This window comes from Gavia stellata, chromosome 7 (genome assembly GCF_030936135.1).
Source record: "Gavia stellata isolate bGavSte3 chromosome 7, bGavSte3.hap2, whole genome shotgun sequence".
Lineage (NCBI taxonomy): Eukaryota > Metazoa > Chordata > Aves > Gaviiformes > Gaviidae > Gavia > Gavia stellata.
In genome coordinates this window covers 42,536,238-42,562,212 of record NC_082600.1, presented here as the reverse complement: position 1 = coordinate 42,562,212, position 25,975 = coordinate 42,536,238, and the positions used below count along the sequence as shown (strand labels likewise).

General features: G+C 43.6%; 1 protein-coding gene across 2 annotated transcripts in view; it reads left to right on the top strand.

Annotated features, from left to right (window-relative positions):
* MAPKBP1 (mitogen-activated protein kinase binding protein 1) overlaps positions 1 to 25,975 on the top strand; it is a 101,668-nt gene that overhangs the window by 54,190 nt on the left and 21,503 nt on the right. For both annotated transcript variants that reach the window (XM_059819888.1, XM_059819887.1), the window contains exons 5-19: positions 2,098 to 2,268; positions 4,849 to 4,986; positions 5,811 to 5,993; positions 7,158 to 7,318; positions 9,592 to 9,781; positions 10,809 to 10,955; positions 11,876 to 12,060; positions 12,172 to 12,263; positions 12,650 to 12,775; positions 14,510 to 14,580; positions 15,032 to 15,153; positions 16,249 to 16,324; positions 18,985 to 19,096; positions 19,683 to 19,746; positions 22,686 to 22,811. In XM_059819888.1, coding sequence (XP_059675871.1) covers positions 2,098 to 2,268; positions 4,849 to 4,986; positions 5,811 to 5,993; positions 7,158 to 7,318; positions 9,592 to 9,781; positions 10,809 to 10,955; positions 11,876 to 12,060; positions 12,172 to 12,263; positions 12,650 to 12,775; positions 14,510 to 14,580; positions 15,032 to 15,153; positions 16,249 to 16,324; positions 18,985 to 19,096; positions 19,683 to 19,746; positions 22,686 to 22,811 — 1,964 coding nt within the window. The remainder of the gene's footprint in view (positions 1 to 2,097; positions 2,269 to 4,848; positions 4,987 to 5,810; positions 5,994 to 7,157; positions 7,319 to 9,591; positions 9,782 to 10,808; positions 10,956 to 11,875; positions 12,061 to 12,171; positions 12,264 to 12,649; positions 12,776 to 14,509; positions 14,581 to 15,031; positions 15,154 to 16,248; positions 16,325 to 18,984; positions 19,097 to 19,682; positions 19,747 to 22,685; positions 22,812 to 25,975) is intronic.

Here is a 25,975-nt window from a genome sequence, read left to right as displayed (position 1 = left end):
AAAGCATGAGGTTTTATAGCTGTAATTTGTTTTAATGCCTCCTTACACTCTAGAAGTCGTAATGTAATGAAACCCCCTTTCTATTAAAATTATAATACATATTTTTTTTCTCCCTGGTGTTCAGTTCTGATGATTCTGGTGCCGCCTTTTTTTTTTCTTAAATCTCTGGTGCTCTATTCTTCTCACGTGGGATAGAAAAAGTGGTGAAAAATGAAATGGGTATTTTTCTTACTGACAACTCAAATGTTTCAGTTTGAAACTTCATTGGGGTAAATGGCAAGTTCAGATTTAACAAAAAAAAAAGCGCCTTTCCAGTTATACTTGAAAGCTTTTTTTTTTGCCTTGTTGCAAAACATGTCTCCTCTTGCCCTGTTATAAGACCATTTCTCTTTTCAGTATCCTCCCACGTGTCTGACACTTGAGTTATTACTTGGTGTAGCAGTGTCCCCTGCCGGTGTCAGCAGCCTCGTCGTAGTTCAACCTCTGTCTTGTGGGTGGTCGCATAGGGAAATGCTTTCCGAGTTCACCTTGTCAAGCTCCCTTTTAGCAACCTCATGCTAATTCTGCCTAGTATCACTTTAGTTTTCTGCATGGCTGGCTTTTCAGGGAGGAGAGCATGGAGGTTAGTCCTTGGCCGTACATATTAAATGTCTTTTACATATTTCAAATCCAAAAGAAAATTGATTTCTTCTTTCTTTCTGTTTTTTCTTTTTTTACTTTATTCTATTTTTATTTTTTCTTTCTCCCCATAGAGGCATAGATTCCTCATCCATGGGGATCACACAGAGCTCACTTTTGGTGAGCATTTCTTAAATGGTGAAATACAAATTCAATTTGTTAAGGTCTTGGGGTGTATGCTAAGATGCTGGGAAATATATATGTGTATGTATATACACACGTATGTATGTATGTGTTTAAGTACAGTAGTTGCTTTGAAGAGCAGCTGATTCAGCTCATTGTAACATCTTGCCAGCCACCTTGAGACCTGAGCTCTGCCTTGCAGGAGGGAGAACTGTAACAACTGCAGCAAAATCTGACCACAGTGTTTTTCCAGGCCACAAGCAGTTGCTTGGCAAAGCTTTGGAAGAAAACAATTAAAACATGCACAATTCTGAGTTTTTAAAGCTTTGACTTCTCCTTGTGATCAGACTTGCCTCTCCCACACAATCAAATGACTTATTTAAAACTGATCAGAAAAGGTACCATTTTGCCATGTTGCCATGGATATGTTATCTTGCAAGCTACTGTTTTGACAGACTTCAGTGTGAAATCATGAGCAGCCTCTTGAGTAGGATTTGCCCATCAGGCACATTTTTGTCCAGCATTTCAGCTCATCTTGTGCACCTTGTTTTATTTTTGGTTTAATAACAAACAATTAAACACAAGAATAGAATTGTCTGGCAGAAAGTGCTGGCTAAATTGGCATTTCTGAAGTTGATGACCTTCTGTTTCTCTGGAGAACAAGCATAAAACCAGAGGCTCTGTTCCCTCAACATCTTTTTCTTTGACACTACCCTGCCCATACTCTTTCAGGCAGCATGCATCCGTGTGTTACCTTTGCGACAGAAATGATGCTGCTAGTCTCCCAGAGGGCTCCCTCAAATGATGTGTGATAGTTATCACAACAGTCATGTCATGTTTTTGTATGGCATGACCTGGCTTCAGATCTCGGATGTCCACGCTGTGTAAGGAGCAGAGGATGTGAGGGCCTTTTGGTTCACTGAGTCCAGAGATATGATCTATTATAATCCTTTTCATGAGCTGGCTGTGAGTTCCCATTGCAAAGATCAGGGATGTGCATCAAAAGTATTGTTCTAGTCTCTGGCTGTTTTGTGAGTAGCGTAAGAAAAGGATTAAAGCGGGGGAGCTCATATTAATTCTTTCAGACACCTATTGAAATGCATATACTCCTTAGGTTCTCAGTCTTAACGTGGGATTTAAAGAGTCGAAGGAACTGAGGTCTAACCTCTAACCCTATTGTGAATGCACCACCTAGACATCTTTTTCCAAGCCCCCACATATTTGCGTACTTCAATCTGTCAGAACTGACCTCGGGGGTTTTATTTCCTGTTCTGTGTCTGCTCTTGTCCCCTCCAGAGCGGACACATGCCAGCAGTTCGGGTATGGGATGTGGCCGAGCGAACCCAGGTGGCTGAGCTCCAGGAGCACAAGTATGGCGTGGCCTGCGTGGCCTTCTCCCCCAGCTCCAAGTACATTGTTTCAGTGGGGTACCAGCATGACATGATTGTCAACGTGTGGTCGTGGAAGGTAAGTTCACCAGGAGGTTGGGTGGACCACAGGGTTTTGCTAAATTAAAAAGAGTCTGTCTGTAAACTGTTTCAGTTCCATCTTGCTTTCTGCTTTTTTTTTTAATTATTATTCTGTTGTTGTTGTTTGTTTTTTGACATTCATAGACAGAGACAAGTTTGGACATGAGAGAGCGCTATGGTCCCTTAGGGAAGGTCTAAGTCACTTCAGTGAAGGGATATTCTCTATACTTGGAGACGTGTGACATCTTGCTGTCCAGTCAGAAAAGCCTGGACTTTGAAACCTTGTCAAAGTCTTGTGCTTTTTTAGAGGCTTATTAAAACCTAATTTATGAGGTTGAGGAAGGAAACTCTCATCAGCCAGGGATTTCTTTTGTGGTGTAGTGGATGCTTTTGGCTTGTTTTGTTTTTGTTGTGTCAGGGTTTGTGAATACTTTAATCCCATCCTTGATGACTGAGAAATGGAACACAGAGAAAGCACAGTGGGTGAATGCTGATGGAGGTCACTCTGTCTGCCACTGGATTGGGGCAGCACTCTGTGGAAACAAAACCCATGTCTTACCCTCTAGAAAACATTTAAATGTGTGCTGTTTGTATATTTAAAAAAGAAACATTTATTGTCAGTAGGCTTGGAGCCTTCTGTGTTAATAAATGCTAAGCACTTATTCAGCTACTGCTACCTCTTCAGGTGCTGTAACTCTCTCTAAAAGAGATGCGATTTAAAAAAAACTTCAATGTATCTGTTAAATCTCACATGATGCAGCTTGTAAGTCTGTGCTCATTTAGTATGTTATGCTCTTCACCACATTTCCTGTGTTGTAATTTAAGCTCTGTTTGTTAGTTCTCTCCTGCGTGAGCTGAAGTTTGACCTTGCTCTTTTTTTGTGAAGCTGAACTCTGTAGCGATAAAACCTAAGTGTGTTTGTCAGTGTTGAAAATCAAGTGCTCAGCCTTTTGGTTCTTTCTAGTTATACAAATGAAAGTAGTGACTTGGAGATGGTCATAATGCATGGCGTGTGTGGGTCTGAGTACAAGTAGCTTTGTTTTCCCTTGGTTATGCAGGTTTTTCTGTTCACTGTGATCCTTTTTATAATTATGTGCATGAGAGCCTGTGAGGTAAGGGTTATCTCACCCTTCTGTGCTGAAGAACACATGCTCTAAGCATACGCTCTGGACTGTGACTCTGGGGAGGTCCAGCTAGCCTCTATTTTGCAAGCTGTGTACCAAAACTAGAGAGACTTTACCTGACCAAAGTAAAGAGCAAGAGACCAAGATGTGAAAACAGATCTCCTGAAGCACTTTCCTGCACTTTTAACCACAACCCTTCTTCTATCCACTGTGCTGCTGCTTCGGTTTCCCTGTTTTTCCTGGCTGGGAGACTTGGTCAGTCATTTGACTGTGATGGAAAAGAAAACCCCTGTTGTCTGTGGGGTTCCCTTGCTTCCCTAAACAGAGGCCAAAGCAACGATCCAGATGTTGAGGTCTGCGAGGGCCCTAGGCCTTTGTCTGTGCGCTGTCTTGAAAGAAGTTATGTTAATGGCAGTCCTCCTTGCTTTTCCCCCATTCTGGGTTGGGGGCTCCTTGGTGGTGACGGTGCAGCAGCCTAGACTCTTCTATTGCCGGTTTCTTCAGTTGTGTCAGCACGCAGTCCGATGGGACCCTTGGAGTGACGTGGTTTGTGTGCTGAGGGCATTGTGTTGGGAAGACTGCAAGCAACCAAGTCCCTAAAAGGAAGAGTAAAGGAAACAGTGAGAGTAAAAAGTGGTGCACTGTTGTCAACCACGTGCTGCGTGGTTGAAAACCCACCACAGGCAGAGGTGAAAACTCTTTATTCTCACTTCTATCAATCCCTGGGGAAAGGCAGGGGGAGGACAACTGAGTGCTGGTATTGTGGATAGGGAGCTCCTGCCATCTGATCGTTCTGCTTGGGCAGTGTCCGTTCCTTTTTTCTGTCCCTGCTGTGTTCTTCCTCCTTTCCCGAACTCTTTGATGTTTCAAGGTGCACATTTGAGCTGTAGCAGATTTTGCTTTCTCCCTTCCAATACAGGCATGGTCTTTTTGTGTTTTGGGTCTTTCGATAAAGCGTCATGTCTTTAAACAGAAGGGAGAATTTATGGAGGAACCAGTACTGTTTTCCCTGGGGAAAATACCTATTCCTCATCTTGAGTGCCTTGTCCTCATTGCTGCCTGGAGGCTGGGAATGCTTCTCCTTGTGTTGGCCTACGTATGCTTTTGCTGTTTAGAAAGGGAAATGGGTTTACTCTGAGCTCCTGGTGATTGAGAAACCAACATGTTTGTCATGGCTCAGACAGCAAGTTCCTGCAGGCACTAGTGTCTGCTGATTTGTTCTAGATCCCAGTCAATGTGGAAGTGGGATTGAATGTAAATGTGAATTGTACTATCTGCCAAATCAATGCTCCCAGCTAATGCTGGGGAGATTGTATGGAGGGATGGATGCAGAACAGTTTGAGCCTCATCTTTTCCCTGCTGCAGGATTTGTACTGGATACGTGCCTGTAATGGAAATGAGTTTTCTTTGCTTCTGAGCAAAGAATTAAGCTATCTAAACAATTATTTTTCCAGAAAAACATTGTAGTGGCAGCCAACAAAGTCTCAAGTAAAGTGACAGCAGTGTCATTCTCGGAGGACTGCAGTTACTTTGTCACTGCTGGAAATCGACACATCAAGTTCTGGTACCTGGATGACAGCAAAACCTCCAAGGTGAGAGAAGGTGCATCAAGGCAAAGCTGTGAACAGGCATTTCCATCTTACAGCAGGGTGGATTTTTCCCCAGTGAGCTGTGGGAAGTGGGAATTCTTTGATTTTCCTGGGATTCAGGGATAGCCCTCCACCCCTAGGTCTCAAGTCTCAGTCTCCCCATGAGCTGGTAGCACCAAAAAGCACCAAAAGCTTGTCTTGTCTTGCGCTGAGGCAGGGGCATGGCTCCTGGAGTTGTATAGCAGCATGCTTGTTCTTTAGTAGTCGCACATACCGAAGGACAAAAAAACTAGCAAAGAGCTGCAGTCATTGAACAATTTGGAGCACAGAGGTGGGGAGAGCTGTTTGACGTTGGTACAAGCATTTCAAATGGTTGTGAGTGTTATTTTGAAGCATTAACTAAAGTGTTTAAACTTTTAGCTGTTTGATTCTTCTCTGGGGCATGGAATCCACATATTATAATTTTTCTGTGTTCTTATGAACAAATGTTCCTAGTTCATGCTTGAACCCTGCTTTGGCATTTGGTATAGAGCACAGATTGGCCACGGAAAGGTTGTTCTTCCAGTGATTGATCTGCATCTCTGGATGCGCAGTATTGGTGGCACTAATAGTGTTTTGTTCCACTGACGTGCTAATGCTGATGGTCTCAATAAACTATGCAACCAGTGGGTCTGCAGCAAGTAAAACGTGTCACTGCCTCTCCTTGTAGGCTGTTTGCAGCTCTCTTTCTTTGAGGCGCTTCAGCACTCAAGGGTTGATGTTCTGAAAAATGTCTGCCTGCCTGGAGCGCCTCGCTCTGTTTCTAACAAACTGGGTTTTTTTGGTAGGTCAATGCCACAGTCCCATTGCTAGGTCGCTCGGGATTGCTTGGAGAACTGAGGAACAACTTCTTCGCAGATGTGGCGTGTGGAAGGGGCAAAAAAGCTGACAGCACCTTCTGTATCACATCCTCAGGCCTGCTCTGTGAATTCAATGAAAAAAGGCTGCTAGACAAGTGGGTGGAGCTGAGGGTGAGTTTTATGTCCTCCTGTCCTACAATATTTGTGCCTGCTGAAGCAGAGCAGGAACAACAAATAATAAGGGCCCTCAGGGAGTGCAAGCTGACCACCAGCAGTGAAAGTCATTAGGCCTTTGCCACTTTGTGATTTACTCTGGAAGGCCAGGCAAAAATAGCATTGCTTCTTCGCAAAGGGATTTTATTAATCACTGAGGCTCTTTCATTCTCAAGCCTCAGCATTACAGCTACTGCCCTTCTGGCAAAGCCATGTCCTGATGTAGCTTTGGCAACCCCTGTGTTGTCCCTCCTGGCTTGGCCTGGACAAGTGGGAGTTTTAGAAGCATTCTGATTTCTACCCACTCTGCAGTGTCTTACTTGGCTTGTGCATCTCAAATGCAGGTCCCCAAGGTGCTAGTTGGTTTGGCTATTCTAAACCACCAGGTTGGCCCATAGTTAAGAATTTGATGGTGCTTATTTTCCTTTCACTGAATGTAAGATGCCCACCTGAAAGGATCCAGTGTACTAAAATCAAGGGACAAATCTTTCCACGCTTTCACTCAAGTGAAATGCCTCTTCTTTTCTTTCCTTTCCTCTCTAAAATCTGCCTTTCACTCTCGCTCAGAATACAGACAGCTTCACAGTAAGTTGGAAAAAAGTTTTGCATTGAACTCCTCCCCTTATCACCACACTCCATTTTGTACCATTTTCTGCCATTTGTACAGATCCCAGTGGGAGGGGGAGGAAAATCCATTTTTTTTCTTTTCTTATCCCCTTGTGACAGGTAATGTATTGATGTGCTCGTACAGGGTGAGGTGCTGCTTGCCTGCCAGTGGCGCTGAATGTCACAGAGGAACAGAAAGCATTGTTCAGAGTAAGACTCAGCTGGAGCAAATGTGTAGCTCTGCTGACCTCCCACCACAGTGGGTGGCAGATGAACTGGGCTTTTTCCTTAATCACTCGGAATCTGCAATGGACCTTGGCTGGGAAGCTCCTCAGAAAGGAAAATTGGATTTTTAGGCTTTTCCTTACTCCCAGGGCTTGACTTCACTTCACTTCAGCTCTTCTGACCATGACTCCTTTGTCTGTCAGTTTGCTGTTCTCCATGTCGTGTGTCTGGTGCCCTCTGAAGTGAAAGCTCATTGCTTATTTGTCTTCTTGTGTGCTGTGTCCTCCTCAGACCACTGTGGCAAACTGCATCTCTGTGAATCATGACTACATCTTCTGTGGCTGCGCTGATGGTACCGTGCGGATTTTTAACCCTCTGAACCTTCACTTTGTCACCACACTGCCGAAGCCACACTTCCTGGGAACAGACATCGCGAGTGTGACTGAGGCCAGGTACTGTGGAGAGGGTGGAAGGGAGCAAGGGTGGCTTGTGGGGGTTAGAACTGTTCCCCAGACCTTTGCTATCTGGAGTGTCCTCTTTTTATGGATTTAAACTGGCAGCCTGTTGCAGATTTCCCCGAGTTGTTACAGCCTTGCCTTCTGTGGCTGGGCTACAGCCCAAAGCTGGTTGCTGGACTACACAGCGCATCTTGCTCCGCATCTCCCTGGGATAGCTCAGGTCTGGTGGCCTTTTGACATTGGTTGCCGTGAGCAAGCAGGCAGAGGGCACGGGATGCTGCGGCATGCTTCAGTTGTTCCTGTATCATGGCACATCCTTTGCTTATCACTGGTAGGGGCTGAAGACTCTCCTCTGTAGCAATATGATGATGTTGCCAAGAGATGCCCAGGCTCTCATGGGGCACTTTTTCAAAGGCTCCTTTGCAATCTTTCATAGACCCAAATCTCCTACTATTGTCTGTAATCTTTCTTCTCCCTCAATTTTGTGCATTCTGTCGTCTTGTTTTCCTACCTTGGTCCAGTATCTTCTGCCTTGGCTCTCTATTTCTCACCTTCTGAGATGGGTAATGTGATTTCCGTACAGTTCTGTCTGCCAGCTTGCAGAGGCTTATGCTAGAGAAAACCCTTCATGTGTTGCTGTTTGCCAGTCTTGGTTGGAGGCTTTCCTAATCTTCTTCTGTTGACCTCTTTCACTTCTGTCACTAGTGGGGAAAGAAATCCAAAGGTGTATGAATCCACCAGCCATCATTCCACTGGATATCTGGAGTTCCCATGTCTACGGATATATACTCTTTTGGGGGGTTTTTTCTTCTTTTTCTTTTTTTTTTCTCTTATGTGTCAACAGGTTTTCTCTAAACTTTTCTTGGGAACTTGAGGTGAAGGTTCAAACAGTGCACTGTATAGTCCTCCTCCAGAAGATCAGTGGGAGATAATGATATTCCAGTAAGGGAGCTGGAGAAGGAGCTCTCTCAATTTAAAATGTTAACCAGTTTCTTAGTGCTAAAGTCAAGCAATTGTATACATGGACCCTTTAAAAATACTCTGCTGCTCTCATGCATCAGTCGAGCAGAAATACTCATGTGATTCTTAAACATGCATTTGTAGCGCTGATTACAATCTTAATGATTATTTTTTTTTGTTATTACTTCCAAAGAAGCTTGAAAACACAGGACTCCTTATATTCCCATGCATGCCAGAGCCTCTCTGTGGGATGCCAGTTGCCCACAATGAACTGCCCACAACTGTATCAATGACTTGATTTTTCAATAGGATCTGGGCGGTACTCTTTTAGCCCTCAAAGCTTTGCACTTGCAGAAGCAGGGCTCTAATTGTTTGGTGTGCTATATGTGCTTTGGCCTTCATCCTTGCATCTCCATCAGTCCTTCCAAATTACTCGCTCTCAACACCCTGACACTGGCAATAATTACCTTATTCGATACTATTAGCAGCATTGTGGGATGGTTGTTTATCTCAGGTCAAGAGAGCAGCTCCTTCTTCACGTGCATGGCAGCAGGACTTAACAGAGGAGTCCTGTAGAGGAGATACAGGGTTCACATGGCGTGATCTTGGTCTAACCTGGGGAAAGGGATGTTTCCTTGTTCTGCAGAATTGCTCTGTTTTTAAGTTTGCATCAGAGAACTTGCCTGTCTAGAAAGGACTGTACCCATCTGCAGTCGCCCATCTCATGAGCTGCTGCAAGCAGCACCAAGCTGGCATGGGGGTGGAAGGGAAGCACGACAGACAAGCAGCCGCTGAAATGAATCAGTCCTTTGTTCCTTGTGCTAGAGTGCTCCTGTCTTTTGAGTGCAGTGTTCTTCTGCTTGGTCACGCACAAAAGCAGTTCCTGCGATGAGTAAACAAAATATAGTACCCACCAAAAGATGATCACCCTCCCCTTTGTTTTGAGATTATTTGACTTGGATTTTACCACCTGGTTATGCAGGGGTAAATGATGATGATCTCCAGTGATGATCAAGTGTCCTGTTTGGCCCTTCTTCAGGGAAAGTCAGTCCCCTGTCTGTGGTGAGACTCTGGGTTGGATGGCAAGGAGAATGACTTTTGCCATGGGACTTTCAGGCTTCTTTTGGGACTCTGGTTGTTCAAGAGACAGGTCTTCCCAGTCAGCTACTCTGTCTACCTATATAGGCCACAGTGTATTGTTCACTTCGCCAGTGCCCTGTGGAGAATCTGAGCTCTCGTGCTTTACCTCCTTGCTCTGACTCCAAGACAGCGCAAGTTAACCAGGCTGTTGTTCTCTTTTTGTGCAGTCGTCTTTTCTCTGGTATGGCTGATGCGAAGTATCCAGACACGATTGCCTTGACTTTTGACTCCACCAACCAGTGGCTTTCCTGTGTATACAATGACCACAGCCTGTATGTGTGGGATGTCAAAGACCCGAAGAAAGTTGGCAAGGTGTACTCCGCTTTGTACCACTCTTCCTGCGTGTGGAACATTGAGGTACGTTGTCTGCAGACACAAGTGTCAGATTGCGCGTTGCAGCTGAGAAAGGCATCTGAAGAGCTGCCAAATTTGAATGCAAACACTTTCTGCAGAGAGAAAGAATTGACTCAGATTTCCTCCTGTGGTTAGTGTGGTTGCCACAGGGCTTGAGTTGGAGTTGGGAACAGTTCTTTGGCTGTGCTGCAATGGCTGACCAAATGCGTTAGATGCAGTGTGTTACTGGAAAAAAAAAAACCTCACCATTAAAAGGTGAGAGGTGGGAGAAGGAGCAGAACTGGACAGAGCTGAATGCAGGGGCTCCTTTCACAAAATGCACAAGAGTTTACTCCTGACCTCAAAAAAGATTGTTTGAGGTCTGTGGTGAGCAAGTGCTCCATAGTCAAAGGAATGAAACAAGTGATAAGATCTCAGCTCTGATCCTTCTTAACCTATTTACCAGGACATCTGGAATTAGCCTCTCAAGTGGCTGTCATCTTCCAGTCTGTCTAGTTGGCTTTCCCTCAGAGGGACAGAGGGAAGGAAAGGAGGTATAGGAAACAATGTGATTGTTAATATGTTGAAATATGTCCAGCAGTGGTTAGGAAAGGGGGAAGTGAAAAGAAAGTGGGAAGAGGTTGAGGACTCTCTTTGTTATTATTTATTAATTGCATCTCGCCCTTTCCTTCTGGATTATAAATTGACAGTAGTAGTTGAAAGTTGCAAATAACAGCGCAAGGCTGTTGTTGCACGGTTGTTGTTGCGTGGTCTTTGAGGTGCTCTCTTTGAACTGTTAGAAATAAAGGATACTGGCTTGTTGCACGCTTCTTAAGGAGACGTTGTACATTCAGGGAAGCTCAGTGAGCATTTGTTTGAAGTGAATATGAAGCTCCGGTCTGCAAACAGGTTTTCATTAGGAGAACTGGCTGGCTCTTGCCTTTACAAAATGGAGAGGACAGCTCTTTTATCTCATTTTGTTTTGAAACTTGCTACCAGTGTCTGGGATGCCAGGCAGTCTCATTCAGGGGTTGATTTTACCTGCCCTTAGATGTATCCAGAGGTGAAGGACAGCAATCCGTCGTGCCTCCCCCCCGGTTCCTTCATCACCTGTTCCTCTGACAACACCATTCGTCTGTGGAACACTGAGAGCTCCAACATTCATGGCACAGCCCTGCACCGCAACATCCTCAGCAATGTAAGATCCCAGGCTTTGATCGCCTCCTTGCCCTTGGGGTTGCTCTTCCTCATGCACAGGTATTCCCAAGTTAAGACCCAAACTTCTTTGGATCTCTAAGTCAACACAAGCTTCTCTGTAAACAGAGTACAAGTCTGGTAAAATGGATGAACCTGAAGAAACATGAAAAGAGTATCAGGTGGAAAGACAGTTTGGCTCTGGGGACTATTGCTTTTTCCATAAACCACCCAAGGATTCGCCAAGCTTACTCTCTTCCAAAATGGCTCATGCCATATGCTTCAGGAGAGCTGTTTCTCTTTTTCTCTATCTCTGTAATATGTAACCACTTTAAGATTTGTTTGGAAAAGGTACTTTAAATGAGGCAGAGATTTGGGAGAATTGAACGAGAAACAGTTTACACTCACTTCATCTATATAAGAGAGAGGATGCTCATACGGAACAGTGATTACTTATGGACATTTGCTTCCGTTCTCAGTTGTGTTGGAAGATGTATGAGCACAGCAGCCCTGACCTGCCCATTCTCAGCAATTTGCTCATGGTGGAAGAAGCTCCTGCTTTTTCTGTCATTTCTCAAAAGGCGTGGGCTTACTTGGATGATCCCTAGAAGTCTTTTAGATTCCTGCTGTGTCCCCTACTACATTGTAATCACTAATCCCAGAGCTTGTCTGTTGTGCAGGAGATGTTGTAGGTTTCTAGCTTGAAGGGGAATCTTTTGCAAAGGGTAATTGTGAGACACAGCTGTGAAACTTTCATCCTACAATATGAAGGGGCTGAGTGTTTGCTTCTAGCTAAAGGATCCCACCAATTACAGCATTACTGCCACTGAAGTGTGTATGTTGGCCAGGAGCCCAGTTTCTAAGGCAGGTGCTTCACTTTAATTTTGTAACTAGTTAATATTTCTGGGTGTATTGTATCCCCAGGACTTGATGAAAATCATCTATGTAGATGACAACACTCAGGTACTTCTGGACACTGATTACAACTCAGCAGGAAGTGCAGACAAAGCTGATGCACAAGTGATGGATACGAAGGTGGGGATACGTACTGTCTGTGTGAGTCCCAGTGGGGAGCACCTGGCCTCGGGGGACAGGATAGGCACTCTCAGGTAATCCCATAGAGCTTCTTGTGCAGATAGCGGGCTGGGCAGGCATGAGAATCAAAACCAGGTCTTGTTAATTTTATTAAGCATACTGAAATCAGACGTGTTGTGTTTTAGGATATATGAGTTGCAGTCTCTGAGGGAAATGCTGAAGGTGGAAGCCCATGACTCTGAGATCCTGTGTCTGGAGTACTCAAAACCCGATACAGGTAAATGCAACTGATCTTCTTCCCTTTTGCACGTGAATGTAGTGTTGAGCAAGTCAGAATGTCCGGCCATGGTATGTCAGAACTTTCAGTGGTGAGCTACTCACAGATTTCACATCAGGCTTGTAGTGTTGGGCCAGTAGAGCTGGACTTCGAGAAAGGCTTCTTTCTCATACTTTTCCTTGGAGTATTGTAGTTTGAGATTGAAACTTGTTCTGTCTGTTGTTACAGTGTGAAATCCAGGGGTGTTCCTCTGTGTCCATCCATGCAGTTAGCTACAGTATAATGTTTTGTCCCTAAGATGACTTGAGAAGCTGTTTTAAAATAGCGACTGGAAGAGCAAATGACTTTTTAGTAATGATCTTGCACTCTTTTTAACTTTCTGACAGGCTTAAAGCTCTTAGCCTCAGCCAGTCGAGATAGATTGATTCATGTCTTGGATGCTGGAAAGGACTACAGCCTGCAGCAGACCCTGGATGAACATTCTTCTTCCATCACTGCTGTGAAGTTTGCAGGTAGAGAATCACGGCCTCCCTCAAAAGCTGGATTTGAGCACTGCTGTTGTCCTGCTGTGGCTATAAAGTAATTTTAACTGCTTTAACACTGGGTTAGGCCTGGCTGAAGCTGCAGCTGCTTTTTTGTCATCCTCCGTAGCTGTAGTCCTAACAGAAGGTGATATTTGACGATACTTACCTTCTTTTCCTTTTTTTTTTTTTCCCTCTCCCTCCCCACTTGAAAAACCTGTCCTGATTGAAGTCCTCAGCATGTCTTTGGAAAGCTGTTTTCTGTGATGATTTGCTCCCTTTAACTGATGTCAGATGGCTACACCCTGTTCTTAGTGAGGAGAACTGTGGAACAGTCATCCTCCAAAAAAATCCTCAAACCCACAAAAAACATTTTGGGATTAACTAGTCACAAGTCAATTTGTCATTGCAAACCAGTGTAAGACTTGGCATTCATGGTAATGGAGCACATTGTATCCCCAGCACTCTGATACTGCTGATGGTCAGACATCAGTATAGTGTATTGTGCTATTGTCAGGGAACAAGGCTTGGCTGCTCTGCCGGGGGAGCCAGTAGTCAAGGGTGACAGGAAGGCAGGCACAGTTAGTGGCCTCACTGGCAATTGGTAAGTCGCACAGTACCTGAACAAGGTGGAACAGATCAAGTCCAGTGGCAGTAACTAGATCCAGCTAGTAGTCCAGATCACCAGACAAATCCATAGCAGTAAGACAGGTCAGCAATTCAAGGCCAGGATCAGTCTGGAAACAGTGAGCAGGGTCAGCCACAGTTCAGTGCCTGCCAGGCAAGCCCATAGCAGCAAGGGAGGTTCAAGTTCAAATCAGGAAGCTGAGTCTGTGGGTCAGGGTCAGGCTTTGGATCAGCAGGGTATGTGGCCAGGCACAGGTGTGGCTGCAGTGCTGCTGCAGTGTAGCTCAGTTGGCGTTCAAGGATGAGAACCTCAGCTTGAAAGTAGCTCCCAAGCGAAGGGCAGGGACCCTGCTGAAGCTTCATAGCAGAGGCTCCCCAAAGCCGCTGTGAGGCTTTTTCAAGTTTTTTCTCAAGGAGCTCCAAGGCCAGCAAAAGTTTCTCTGACAGGTCTGTCTTATCAGTGAGCTGGCCTTGAATGCAGCCAGCTAAACTGCTAGGATGAGGGAACTGCACTCAGGGCCCTGGCAGCGAAGGCCTTTGTGCTAGTCTCTGAGCTAAGTGCAGCCCTGCTCTAAGTGGGTGCATTTCAAGTGGACTTGTGCGATAGTGGATCCTTTTTCATTACATGGAGTTTTATCAGGTGCTGCTTTGCTGAAGGAGCAGATGGGTTACAGAAGAGTGCTAAGGGAAGAAGAAAAGCCTGATCCTTCTGTAAGAAAGGGCAGCAAGAAACATGTGACTGACTTTGAGGACTAAAAAGTGCCTATTACCTGTTTTCAGCTCATACTGAGTGTGAACCTGTCATATTGCCATAGAGTGCTGTGGCACATAGAGAATAAGCATGTGAGCGTACTGTTGGGGGAGAATACACAATCCCATCCTAATCTGTTGTGTAAAGCCTCTGTATTAAGGCCCCATGCACTCTGAGCATTAACAAATGCTGTCCCTGAGAAGGGGCTTCTGTTTTGCTACAGCATCCTGTGACTTTGGTAGGCGTCAGTCTTAGCTGGAATAAATGAGCAGTGGTATAAATTGAAACATTTCCTCCACCTTGTATTTGTGTTTATCTTTTGATCGGCTCCTGCCTTTTTGTTCCAGCCAATGATGGGAAAGTGCGAATGATAAGCTGTGGGGCAGACAAGAGCATCTATTTCCGCACTGCACAGAAGGTAACCTTATTACAGCTTTTTGTGCACTTTTTTTTAATAATCTCTCCATAAAGGAACTTCTTTAAAGAGTGATATCAGAGTTTCTGTATGAGCTTGTTGCTATTTCAGCCTCAGTGTCTCCCACTGACTCAATGCAAGGGATTACATTTGGAGAACTAGTTCTGTGAAGCATGCATCTGCTCCCAGCCTGACCTCTCTCAGCAAGATACAAAGCAGAGAACTGTTAGGATATCTGCTTTTCTTTCACTGCCAGGGCTATTGTGAGAAGTGGTGAAAGAGTATGGGCTGGAGAGGATTTCATTGTGCCTCCAGTTCCAGCTGTTCCCAGCAGACCTGGTTAGTGGGAAGGGTTGGTTTGTGGTGGCTGTGTGAGAGGATTCATCTGTGTTTAGAAGTTTTTAATAATGGGTTAACTACTTGATTTTGACACAGTCTTTACTCGCATGCTTAGACAGGAGAAGGGGTTCAGTTTACCCGAACGCATCATATTGTTAGGAAGACCACTCTGTATGACATGGACGTGGACCCCAGCTGGAAATACGCAGCTATTGGATGCCAGGATCGTAACATCAGGTTAGTTTGCTTCTTGTCTTGAAAATATTTTTGCAGTCATAAATGAGTTGGCCGAAGTGGCCCCATCTCCATCATTGTTCCTCTAGGTTCTTTGACACAGCATTTTCAGACAGATCTAAGGCCTCACCTCACACTCTGTGAGGTTGAACTCTGCCTTTCCCCTCACTTATAAAAAGCTGTGGATATATAAAAAGCTGTGGATATATGCAAATGCCTGTGGGACTCTTGGCTTCTTGTTGGGTTGCTCTGTAGAGCAAAGCCTTTCTACTGGGAGAGCAAGTGTGCTTTCCTTGGCACATCATTGAGCTGTGGGGCAAGAATTTCTGCACTGTGATAATTTTTGCTTTTAAAGGTACGTCTAGTGAGAAGCTGTGAGGTCCTGTGGAATAGCTGGGACTGTAGGAACCTAAAATTGAGCTAGGTGTGATGGTCTTTGTCCAAGTGGGATCCATTCTTTGATCTCTTTTTATCTATTTCTTGAATCTGTCTGCTTCTGTCTTCAAAGCAAAGGACGCTCTTTGTAGTTGTGTGTCTCCTCCTGTTGTGCCTGGGTGACATGTTGAGAGTTTTGGTCATAGCTAAATACCACTGCTGAATGTAATTTGTTTTTTGTATTCTAATGTAAATAAAGGGTCTTGCTCTCTCAACCCTTTCCTTCAGTGTGAAGGAGCCAAAGGTATTTTTATAGCAGGGAGGACTGACGGAAGCTTAAGAGCTGTTCCTGCTACATAACCATTAGCCATTACAAGGTATGCAAGGTTTTCTCTCCCCCATTTGACCTCTCCTTTAGTGCCATGATGCTATACTTGTTTTTGATTATTGGCTTGAGAATCAAGACTCAATTTTAATTCAGATAATGTGCTTGATATCATATCATCCAGTCTTGGGCCCCTACATTACTTTCGAGGTTGTTTCTTGAACCATTTAAATGATTGGTGGTATAGTTCACAGAGGTCATTTCTCCACTTCCTGTTGCTTGGCCCTGTTGCCTGTATCTCATGTGGAATGAGAAGCAGAAAAAGGATCCTGGTGACAAGAGCCGCAGAGCAGCACCTGGGCAAAATGAGCAATGTTGTCTTATGTCATCCCCTTCAGGGTTTTCAACATAAGCAGTGGGAAGCAGAAGAAACTTTACAAGGGATCCCAAGGTGAAGATGGCACCCTCATCAAAGTAAGCTGTTTTCTTTCGTTCTTCCCTTTTCCTTTTTTCCAGCTCTTCTGAATGCAGCTCAGGGCTAAGAAAATGAAATACAAATCTGAACACAGGAACTTTTTTTTTTTTTTTTTTTTTGCGTGCTCCATACTTTGTCCCTTATCCTGCTGCTGCTGCTTCCTACCTCCATCCTTAAGGGCCGGCAACGTACTTGGGTTCCATCAGGTAAAACAGGAAAAGAGTCAGTGAATGCTGAAGTTGATCTATAACTTCTCTTTTTGTCCTGTTTTAGAAGTGAGGCACAGGCCCATGCTGTAGAAAGAAGTAGAACTGTACCAGTATCTGTCAGGAGATGGTTGAGTCCATTTACTTTAATCCTCTACTTTCTGCTCCAGAAAGCTCATTCTGGCTTTCTTGACTATTTTTGTTAGGATTTTTAAGGCGGAGCTGCCTGTTGATCAGTGTTTGAGAAATTTATGGTTGCCAGAGGGCAAGTACAAGTGAAACTCTTTATGAGTTGATGAAATTCAGTAGCAACTGCCCTAAAAAGCCCATGTTCTTCAGGTCTTGGAGTGCTGGACAAGCCTGGTACTGCTTAGAGAGAGTCTGTTCATGTTTCCCACCTGCTGAGTGCATCCAGGCCTTGGGGTAGGGTAGCGTGCCTGTTTCTGCCGCTGTCCTGGGCTTCCCCTGGTAAACCAGGTGCATTCAGGTTTCAGCACTAAGAGCGATGCCACCACAACCAAAATATCTCTCAAGTTGCCAAACAAGCTGCTTCATGGTATTTGTTCTCACTGATAATTTTTCTACTTTTTAACCCAAATATTTCTGTTCAGCTGCACAGGCCAGCAGTATTATTGATGGGTGTAAATAACTGGATAAAAAGGAAGAGGAAAGCAAACAGCTTTATTCAGTGTCACCTCTTCTGTTTTACAGAGAAAGATAAATTCTCTTTCTCTTTGTCTATTATAATCCCTACAAAGGTTTTTATAAACCAAAGTAATGAAAATGAAAAATAGATGCTGCACTTTATTGCTGGTAAGGTCAGGTACTCTAGAATATCTTTCTCCGACCACAAACCATGAAATGTTGCTGGGAGCTGGATTTTTTGTTTTTAATATTCTTTGTTTTTTTCATGTGTAGCTCAAGTGGGGAATATCAATTATTTTTAATGTTGCTTTGTTCATTTTTAGGACAATAATGTAACCAAGGGATTATGGTTGTCTCTGGAATTTAAGCTTTCTTGGCATGTTGGTTCTGAGATCGTAATATACATTGCAGTTTAACAAGTAGAACCCAAACAGCGATATGCAAAGCAAAAGATACAGCAACAAAAGAAACATAACCAAAAAAGTTATCATTATTTAAATATCATGTCTCCCTCAAAAAACAGACATTTTCACTCTCAGTTCCTTAAAGTTCTACAAAGGCCAAAGCAGGACATTTGGTGGTGACAGTAGCCGCATTTGCTGTGTAGTGTTGCTTTAGACATGGTGAGGCATTTGGAGGGGATTTTGTATTTGATCCATGACGAAGCAACAAATAGGTATGTATGGGAAAAAAACCTCCAACCAAAAAGGGGAGTTGCAAATGCTGGAGATCTGACAGCATAATTATCAAAGACAATTTCTCCACAGTGTTGAGTTCTTTTTTGGTTTTTCTCCTCAAGAATGGAGTCTTTTAATGTTTCACATAACTCTGTCAGCTCTGATTATTTTTGGGGGGCGGTGTTTTGGCACGTGTGGCATTTTGTTTTGTTTTGGTCTTAAGACAGAAGAAAGTAAGACACCAGTGGTTAAAAGGAGGTAGGAGAGAGAGGTGTAAGTCTGTTTATTGGTAGTGGTGCCTTCACAGTCATGAAGGCGTTTAATCACAGAATCATTAAGGTTGGAAAAGACCTGTAAGATCATCAAGTCAAACCATCAACCCAACACCACCATCCCCACTAAACCATGTCCCGCAATGCCTCGTCCACATGTTCCTTGAACACCTCCAGTGAGAGTGACTCCACCACCTCCCTGGGCAGCCTGTTCCAGTGTTTCACCACTCTCTCAGTGAAGAAATTTTTCCTAATATCCAGCCAAAATCTCCCCTGGTGCAACTTGAGGCCATTTCTTCTTCTCCTGTCGCTAGTCACTTGGGAGAAGAGATCAACACCCACCTCTCTGCAACCCCCTTTCAGGTAGTTGTAGAGACCGATGAGGTCTCCCCTCAGCCTCCTCTTTTGCAGACTGAACAACCCCAGTTCCCCCCTCAGCTGCTCCTCATAGGACTTGTGCTCCAGACCCCTCACCAGCTTCATTGCTGTTCTTTGGACACGCTCCAGCACCTCAATGTCTTTCTTGTAGTGAGGGGCCCAAACTGAACACAGTAGTTGAGGTGCGGCCTCACCAGCGCCGAGTACAGGGGCACGATCACTTCCCTACTCCTGCTGGCTACATACCTAATGTATGTGCCTTTAGTATCTGATTAGGTTGGAGATAGTTTTGACACTTTAGTCAGGTCGGAGATTTGTCCTGGGATGCTGGATAGCCTGGTACTCAATTGGAGTCCTGTGGGAGCTACTTGCATTTTATTCTTTTAACTACTATGATTGTCTTGGGTATTCTGGACCATTTTCATGCAGGTTGAAGGCACTTTCTCACCAGATCTTTGCACTTCTCTATCTCCTAAACCAGGTGCAAACAGATCCCTCTGGTCTTTATATTGCAACCAGTTGTTCTGACAAGAACCTCTCCATCTTCGATTTCTATTCTGGCGAGTGTGTTGCAACCATGTATGGACATTCAGGTAAGGCATGTAAACTTCTGGAAATGCTTTTTTTCTGCTGATGACTATATAGTGGGGTCTGATACTAGTCAAAGCTTTCTGAAGGTTCCTACGCACCAAAGTTTACCCAATGGGTGTTTTGGAGTGCGTTATGGTTGGATGAAGTGTAATAGCTTATTTCATTGCAATTTCAACTTTTTTCTGACCTCATTTTGCATTGCAAAACACAAGCACACACACACCTGTCAGGCCATGTATTTGTTTACACACTTTTTCTGATAGCCTATAAGGTAGTCTGTGTTTTTTTGTCATATATTAAATTTCATTATGATATACCCTCAGCTCCTACCATGCATAGGCTATTCTATTATAGCAAAAAGAGACTTCAGTCTTCATGCTTATTTTGCCATGGGATACCCTTTCTATGTCAAGCCTAGATTCTTTGTTAAATGCTTATGGTAATTGTGGCATATTGATCTGTGAAGTGTGTTGGCTTTAATCAGAATTTGAGTTGCTGAGCACAGATAGGCTATCTGGCTAATGATCTCTTCTGCCCACTGGAATAATTCAGGAAAGGTTTTTTTTTCTTGTGCTTTATTTCACACAGAGATTGTAACCGGGATGAAATTCAGTAATGACTGCAAGCATCTGATCTCTGTTTCTGGTGACAGGTAAGAGGGGTTTGTTTGTTTGTGGTATCAGCTCTTGCCATATCACATTAGATTTAAAGTGTGTCCTGAAGGAATGTAGAATTTATATTTTTTTTTTTATGTGGGATGTTTTATGAATTCCAAAGAAACCTCAGAGCTTTCTGAATCCTAAATGTGTGCTGTTGGCAAAGCTTACAGAGCTTATATTATCCTTCCATGGAATGAAACTCCCATGTGAAAGTGCTTCCCTTGTGGTTTTCTGAGTGTAGGTACTATTCCCTGCCGGAAGGGAAACAGGGATGTGGCCTGTTTCCTTATCAGCCTTCAGGTCTGTAATGCAGCTTGTGATATTCTGACCAGTGGTGCCAAAACTTCGTCTTACAGAACTCCTGTTGGTGAGGTTTCACCAGGTGAATGAGCCTGTCTAGCCAGTAAAAGGGACAGGCCCGTCCCCACTCTTTGCTCCTGTCCATACGGTCGTCTTCCCCACTCCCCTAAGTCAGCTGTGGTGTGGTTGACCCCTCATTAAGCTGATTCAGGTCACTACATCAGCACCCTGCCCCAGCTGAATTTTCTGCTGATTTAGAGAGCTAAATCAGCTCACCAAAAGCTTAAGTAATCACCAGACTGAGCCCAAAGGGAAAAGGAGAATACATGTCTAATGTAATGATTGTAGAGGTGAGTGGACCCACTGCTTCTGGAATCAGTGAATGCTTAAATCAGCTGAACCGAATAAAATTTTTCCTTTGAGAAATATGGTTCCTGGAGTGTTTTTTCAAGACCAGAGCAACCCAGATTCTCTTTCTTTCTTTCTCTTTTCTATTAATAAACCACAATTGAACCAGAAAAAGAGTTTTAGAGGGTGAGTTGTCACAGAACATACAATATATCACCTTAAACTGCATCAGTTGGTTATTTCTGTCTTTCAGTAAAAAGTAAATAGTTTGGTTTTCCTCTTTCTCTACTTTTCATGTGTGTAAATAGATTAGGGGAAAAGTTGCAGAAAAAAGAGTAGTTTTGTTGTGGATTTCTGATAAATTCCAGAAGCATGGTTGGTTTGAGGTCCCCAGTGATCATTGTGGTTTAGTGCAGTGTTCCCTTGTTGACCATTTCCATGCGCGAAAGGGTCATTTTCTTCACTAAGGGTGTGGAGGAGGTGAATAAGAAGCAAGGAAAGGATTCATGAAGAACTTTGCTGTAAGGAGAGGAGAAAGCGTGTTTTACAAAGGAGAACAGGGAAAATAGTCTGTTCACACACAGCAGCATGCACAAAGAATAAAACTGAGAACAGAAAGAGAAATGGAGATGGAGAAGGGCACAAAGACTGGGAGACCCATGTGAGAAAAGTACTGCAAGGAAAAAAAAAAAAAAGACAAAAGGGGTAGGTGGGAGCATGCTTCTGTAGAGCTTTGTGTTGAATGTTAATGTATTTGCAAGTTCATACTGTTTGCTGCTTATCTCTAGGTTTGATAGCTGTGGGGGTGGGATAAATGAACAAGCCAGATCTGCTTTCTGAATTTTGTTTCCTGCTTTTCAGTATTTTCTCAGCAGCAGATTATGGTTGCTGTTACGTTTGAGAGAGCTGCTGCTTGAAGGGAAGCAGCTGGCTGCCCCTGGGTTGCCATAGTTCCCAGATGCAGTGCCTCACCACTTTCTCCTGGCTGAAAAGCTGGGGCGGGAGGATGACAGCATGTTCACTGTTGAGAGGAAGCGTCTGTGTCTGTGTATGACTTCAGTAGCTGGGAGTGACGCTCCTGAGTTTTGTTGCAAAGGGAGTGGCACTGGGGGTGAGAAGGGAATTTTTAGTTTTTCATTAAAATCTCCACAGGCTGCAAAGTGGGGTTTCTGTTTTCTTTTCATGTGGCATGGAAATAAAACCTTTTAAAATGTCTTCTCATGAGAGGAAAAAAATGGAGAAGATGCAGGCATTCAGGATCCTGGTGCTTTTGCATTTGCCTCAGGTCCAGGAGACCAAAGTTCATGGCCATTGTTCAAAATGGCAGAGCAAATGAATTTTTACAAACCAGCAAGGAAGAGGGGAAAGCCCCTTGTTGAAAACTCCTTGGTGGACTGGAGTACCCATGAGTATGGTGGCACTGATGGGTCTTGAAGAACTTGATTAAATCCTCTTTGGATTCCAAAGCAGTGTACAGGATAAGTGATAGTAAAAGCACCACCTCTGTTTCTACATCAGTGTAAGTATACCCAGCTAGACAGGAAAGATGGGTGAGATGAAAAGAATTAGTTAGCACTGACGTTAAATTTCAAAGAAAATGCTAGTCATTTTACTTTGTAGTAGCTGAAGATGAGATACAGTATTCTCTACTGTGATGAGGAATGTATTTATTTATTTATTAGCCATATTTATGAAGAAAATGAGACCAATGAGATCACACTGCTTGTTTCCCCTCTCTTAAATGCATTTGAATCCATTGACTAAATTCAATCAAATTCCTTAGAAGGTTCCTGGAGGGAGTCCAAGTAAAACATCAGGAGTACCCTGACTGCAAAAAGTACTGCCACATAAGCTTAACCGTTATTACACCACAGAGACTCCATGGGATGGCGGGCATTAGGAAGGCCTTGCCTGGCCGGGGGTAGTTGCAGTCAGAGGCTGCAGCTTAGCCACTGTTAGAGGATGCAAAGGACATCTGTAGGCTCCCCTTATCCTGCTAACCATGGAGGGACTTGTTATGGCAAAGAAAATAAAGGTATAGGATTAGACGTAAGTCTGTGCTAATACCTCTGCAGTTGCTCTCACCCACAGGCAGTCTTTGCCAGGCAGGTTTTACCTTTCTGTCATGAGGTTTGTGATGGGATTGGTTTTCTGTGAAGCTGTTTCTGCCTGTGCGTCTCCCTGCCACAGACAGAAGGGCTCTTGTTTGCCTCTGCAGTGGGAATTGATAATACCAAGAAACTGAATTGAGACTTGACCCCAGCCTCACCTTTCCCTCTTTCAGCTGTATCTTCATCTGGCGTTTGAGCTCAGAGATGACCATCAACATGCGGCAGCGACTGTCTGACATGAAGCAGAGAGGGAAACAGGCAGAAAAGTCTCCTCCACACAAGACAGCTGGACTCATGAGGTGAGCAGAGTAGACTGAGAAGAGGTGGCTGGCTTTGTAGGGTTTAATGTGAAAAGTGTGGCACTGGGATTCAACCGTAAGGTTTCTGCTGTCTTCACTGATAGTGTCTTCCAAAAGTTCTCTTACTCTTCTGTTGGATTAGCCATGGTTTTTTGTGCCCCCCTTCTTTGGATACAGAAGCCTGACTGTGATCTTACAGATAGACTTACTTAGTGTTGCTTCACTGACTGCAATGTGTATGCAATGCCCCTTGTGTCTTAATTTAGTTTAATGATGTGGTCAGAAACTTTAATAAGCAGTTTACCTAGCAATACTGAGGCTGGTACACAGCATCCCACCAGGGAAGCCTTGCTCCTTCATGAACAAAGTTCTCTGGATCTAGGCTGAATGCAATTTAAAGGCTGTTTTCTGCAGTGTCAGTACTGAAGTATACCTGTGAGCTGTATGACTTTGCCATGTTAATAATAATTCTGAAAGTGTCCTTACAGTTGTGCTGTTTCTTTGTTAACTATTTTACGGAGGCTTTGAAAAAGATCACCTAAAAATAATTATAAACAATAAATATAAAAATAATTTCCATGAGAAAGTTCTTGGCAGCTAAATCATATTATTATTTTTTGCTCTGTAAACAACGTATCTAAAAACAAACTACCACAGCCTACAAACTGAATAGATCTAAATTTATCTGGTGACCTTTCTTTAAAAACTGGTGCTTAAACATAGACCCTGTTTTTAAACAGAACGAGAGTGACAGGGGATTACAGATTATTAGTGTAATGTATTTGGTTTCTCTGTAGTTAGTAAGTAGCTGAGACTAATTTGACTGTAAGCAATGCAGGAGAGAGTCCTGACCAAGCTGATATTGGATCAAAGTGGGGAAAAAAGGATAAGCACTGATTTTTTTGATGCTATGTCCCACAATTTTCTTCTTCCAGATGACTACAAATTGAGTTCTGGGTATAAAAGTGCCAAAGCATTGGAGGACTTACCGCACTGGTTGTTAGAGTATCACAGGGACCTTCCCACTCCCTTTGGGAGCAAGTAATGTTGAAACAAGTCTGTCTGCATAGTTTCATTTGGGGAAGTCTTGATCTGCTCATTCTTGAAATGAGTCTTGTCTAATAAGTGCTTTTGGTAATGATGCTGGGAGAACTCAGGAAACCTTTTTTCTAGCCAAAATTCTGGAGCTGTCAAGCAATGTGCTTTTTATAGCAGACTCTCCATTATTCCAGCAGCTGCAGCCTTACCCTACCGAGGCTCAGCCTGTGACAGATAATCCCAGTCCTCTTCCGCATTAGGTGATACTTGTTTCCGTCACAGACGTTTGCTGAAGGGCGGTGTTAGTGCCACGCCAAGCCCGGCACTTTATTAAACTTGTTTGGTAACCTCTTTGCAAGCCTGGAATCTACTTGTTTGGTCAGCTTTGAAAGCTTGTTTTCAGTTTTGATCGACCGCTGTGGTCACTGGAGATCAGCAAAGACATTTGGATTTTGGATTGGGACTGAATATGGAGGAAGAGCCTATTGGACCAGCATTACTGAGGTGGGAGAAGAAAAACTAATGAACTTGAGTAAGATTGGTTTTCTAGATGCCCTGTACCTGTTCTGGTTGTGTTTCCAAAGTCTGTCTGTGTAGGTTGCTGTGGAGACTGGGGTTGCACCTTGTGGTTTAAAATTGTTGTCTCAAAAGGACTCACAGTAGTATAAGGAAGGTCCCTGCCTGGTGATAGGTCATTTGTTCTATGATATTTTCTCTAGAATGGTATTGCTAGAATGTTGTGGGGGTAGTAATGCATTCTCCTAGTTTTGTAGTATGCATGTATGACAAGATGAATAATCAAAATAATACTGGGAAACAAAACTGAACTGAGGAGGCAGTGGGGAGATGAAGATTTCCAATTCAGTGCTGTCTCTATCCAGCTGTGACTGGCAGGGCAGAGATTGGCCCAGGTGAGTAACATCTGGAGCATAAAAATGCCTTTCTGGGTCAAACCGGTGCTCCATGAAGCCCAGTATTCTGCCTGTGACAGTGGCAATGTAAGATTCTATTTTGTGAGACACTGTGTGAGCCTTGCTGTGTGGACCTTTGTGGTCCATTTGCCTCATGCTCAATTGTTGTATCGGGGATGTTAGGAGGTACATCTCTGCCTGTTCCCCTTAGTATTTGGTCATGGACCTATTGTCCACTGAATTTGTATAAATCCTTTTTGAACTTTGTAATATTGCCTGCCTCTGCAGCTTCCTGTGGTGACAAGTTCCAGGAGTTCACTGCTCTCTGTGGAAAGAAGGACTTTTTTTGTCTCTATAAAACCACACTCCTGCTAGTTTCGTTGAAAGCTCCCTGCTTCTGAGTATTGTTAGCTTTGGTGAACTACAGTTCTGTATCCAGCTATCTGTAGTCCCCATGGTTTTGTAAACATCTGTCATAACATTTCTCCATCCAGTCCTCTCTACAAACTGAAGAGTCCCAGCCATTTCAGTCCCTCCAAAAACTTCTAGAGAGATGAAAGTTTTTCCTCTGAAGGATTTCTTTGACTTGCCTTTATGTGGGACATAGGACTATTTTGGAACTGAACTGGCCCACAGTTCTCCATAGTGCCCCTGAGAGCCTTTCAGTTCTGCCTGGTTGTGGTAATTGCAGATGTGTGCTTTTTCTCTCATCTGCTGAACATGAGGAGCTTTGATTGTTCAGGATAATAGAACTTGTACTCAGCTGATATTGCTGGTACATTTTGGTTTTGAGGTATTTATATTTTCAGAGAAGGAACCATGTAAAGGCCTTTTAATACAGTTTTGATTTTGATCCAAGTGTGCATTTATTGTTTAGAAAAGCTTGTCTCAAATTTTTGGAAGGGAAGTTTTAAATTGATTTTACTGTGGAATGTTTGCAGGGCTTATAGTCATGTTTTAGCTGAGCATTTATATTTTTTTAATTTAATTTTAAAAGTCACTTTTTCTGTGACTTTCATTGAAGCTTTAGTATAAATAGCAGGAGATAGAAATGTTATCCAAATTAAATGAGCTAAAACTAATATATGTATGCTGAAGAAGTACTGTGTGCCCTCAGATATATTTGGAAAGAAGAGCATCTTATCAAATTCTCAGTGAGGCTTTGGTCCAGTCCAGGAAAGCTGTGCCGTTTCCAGGACTCAGAATGGGCCAGGC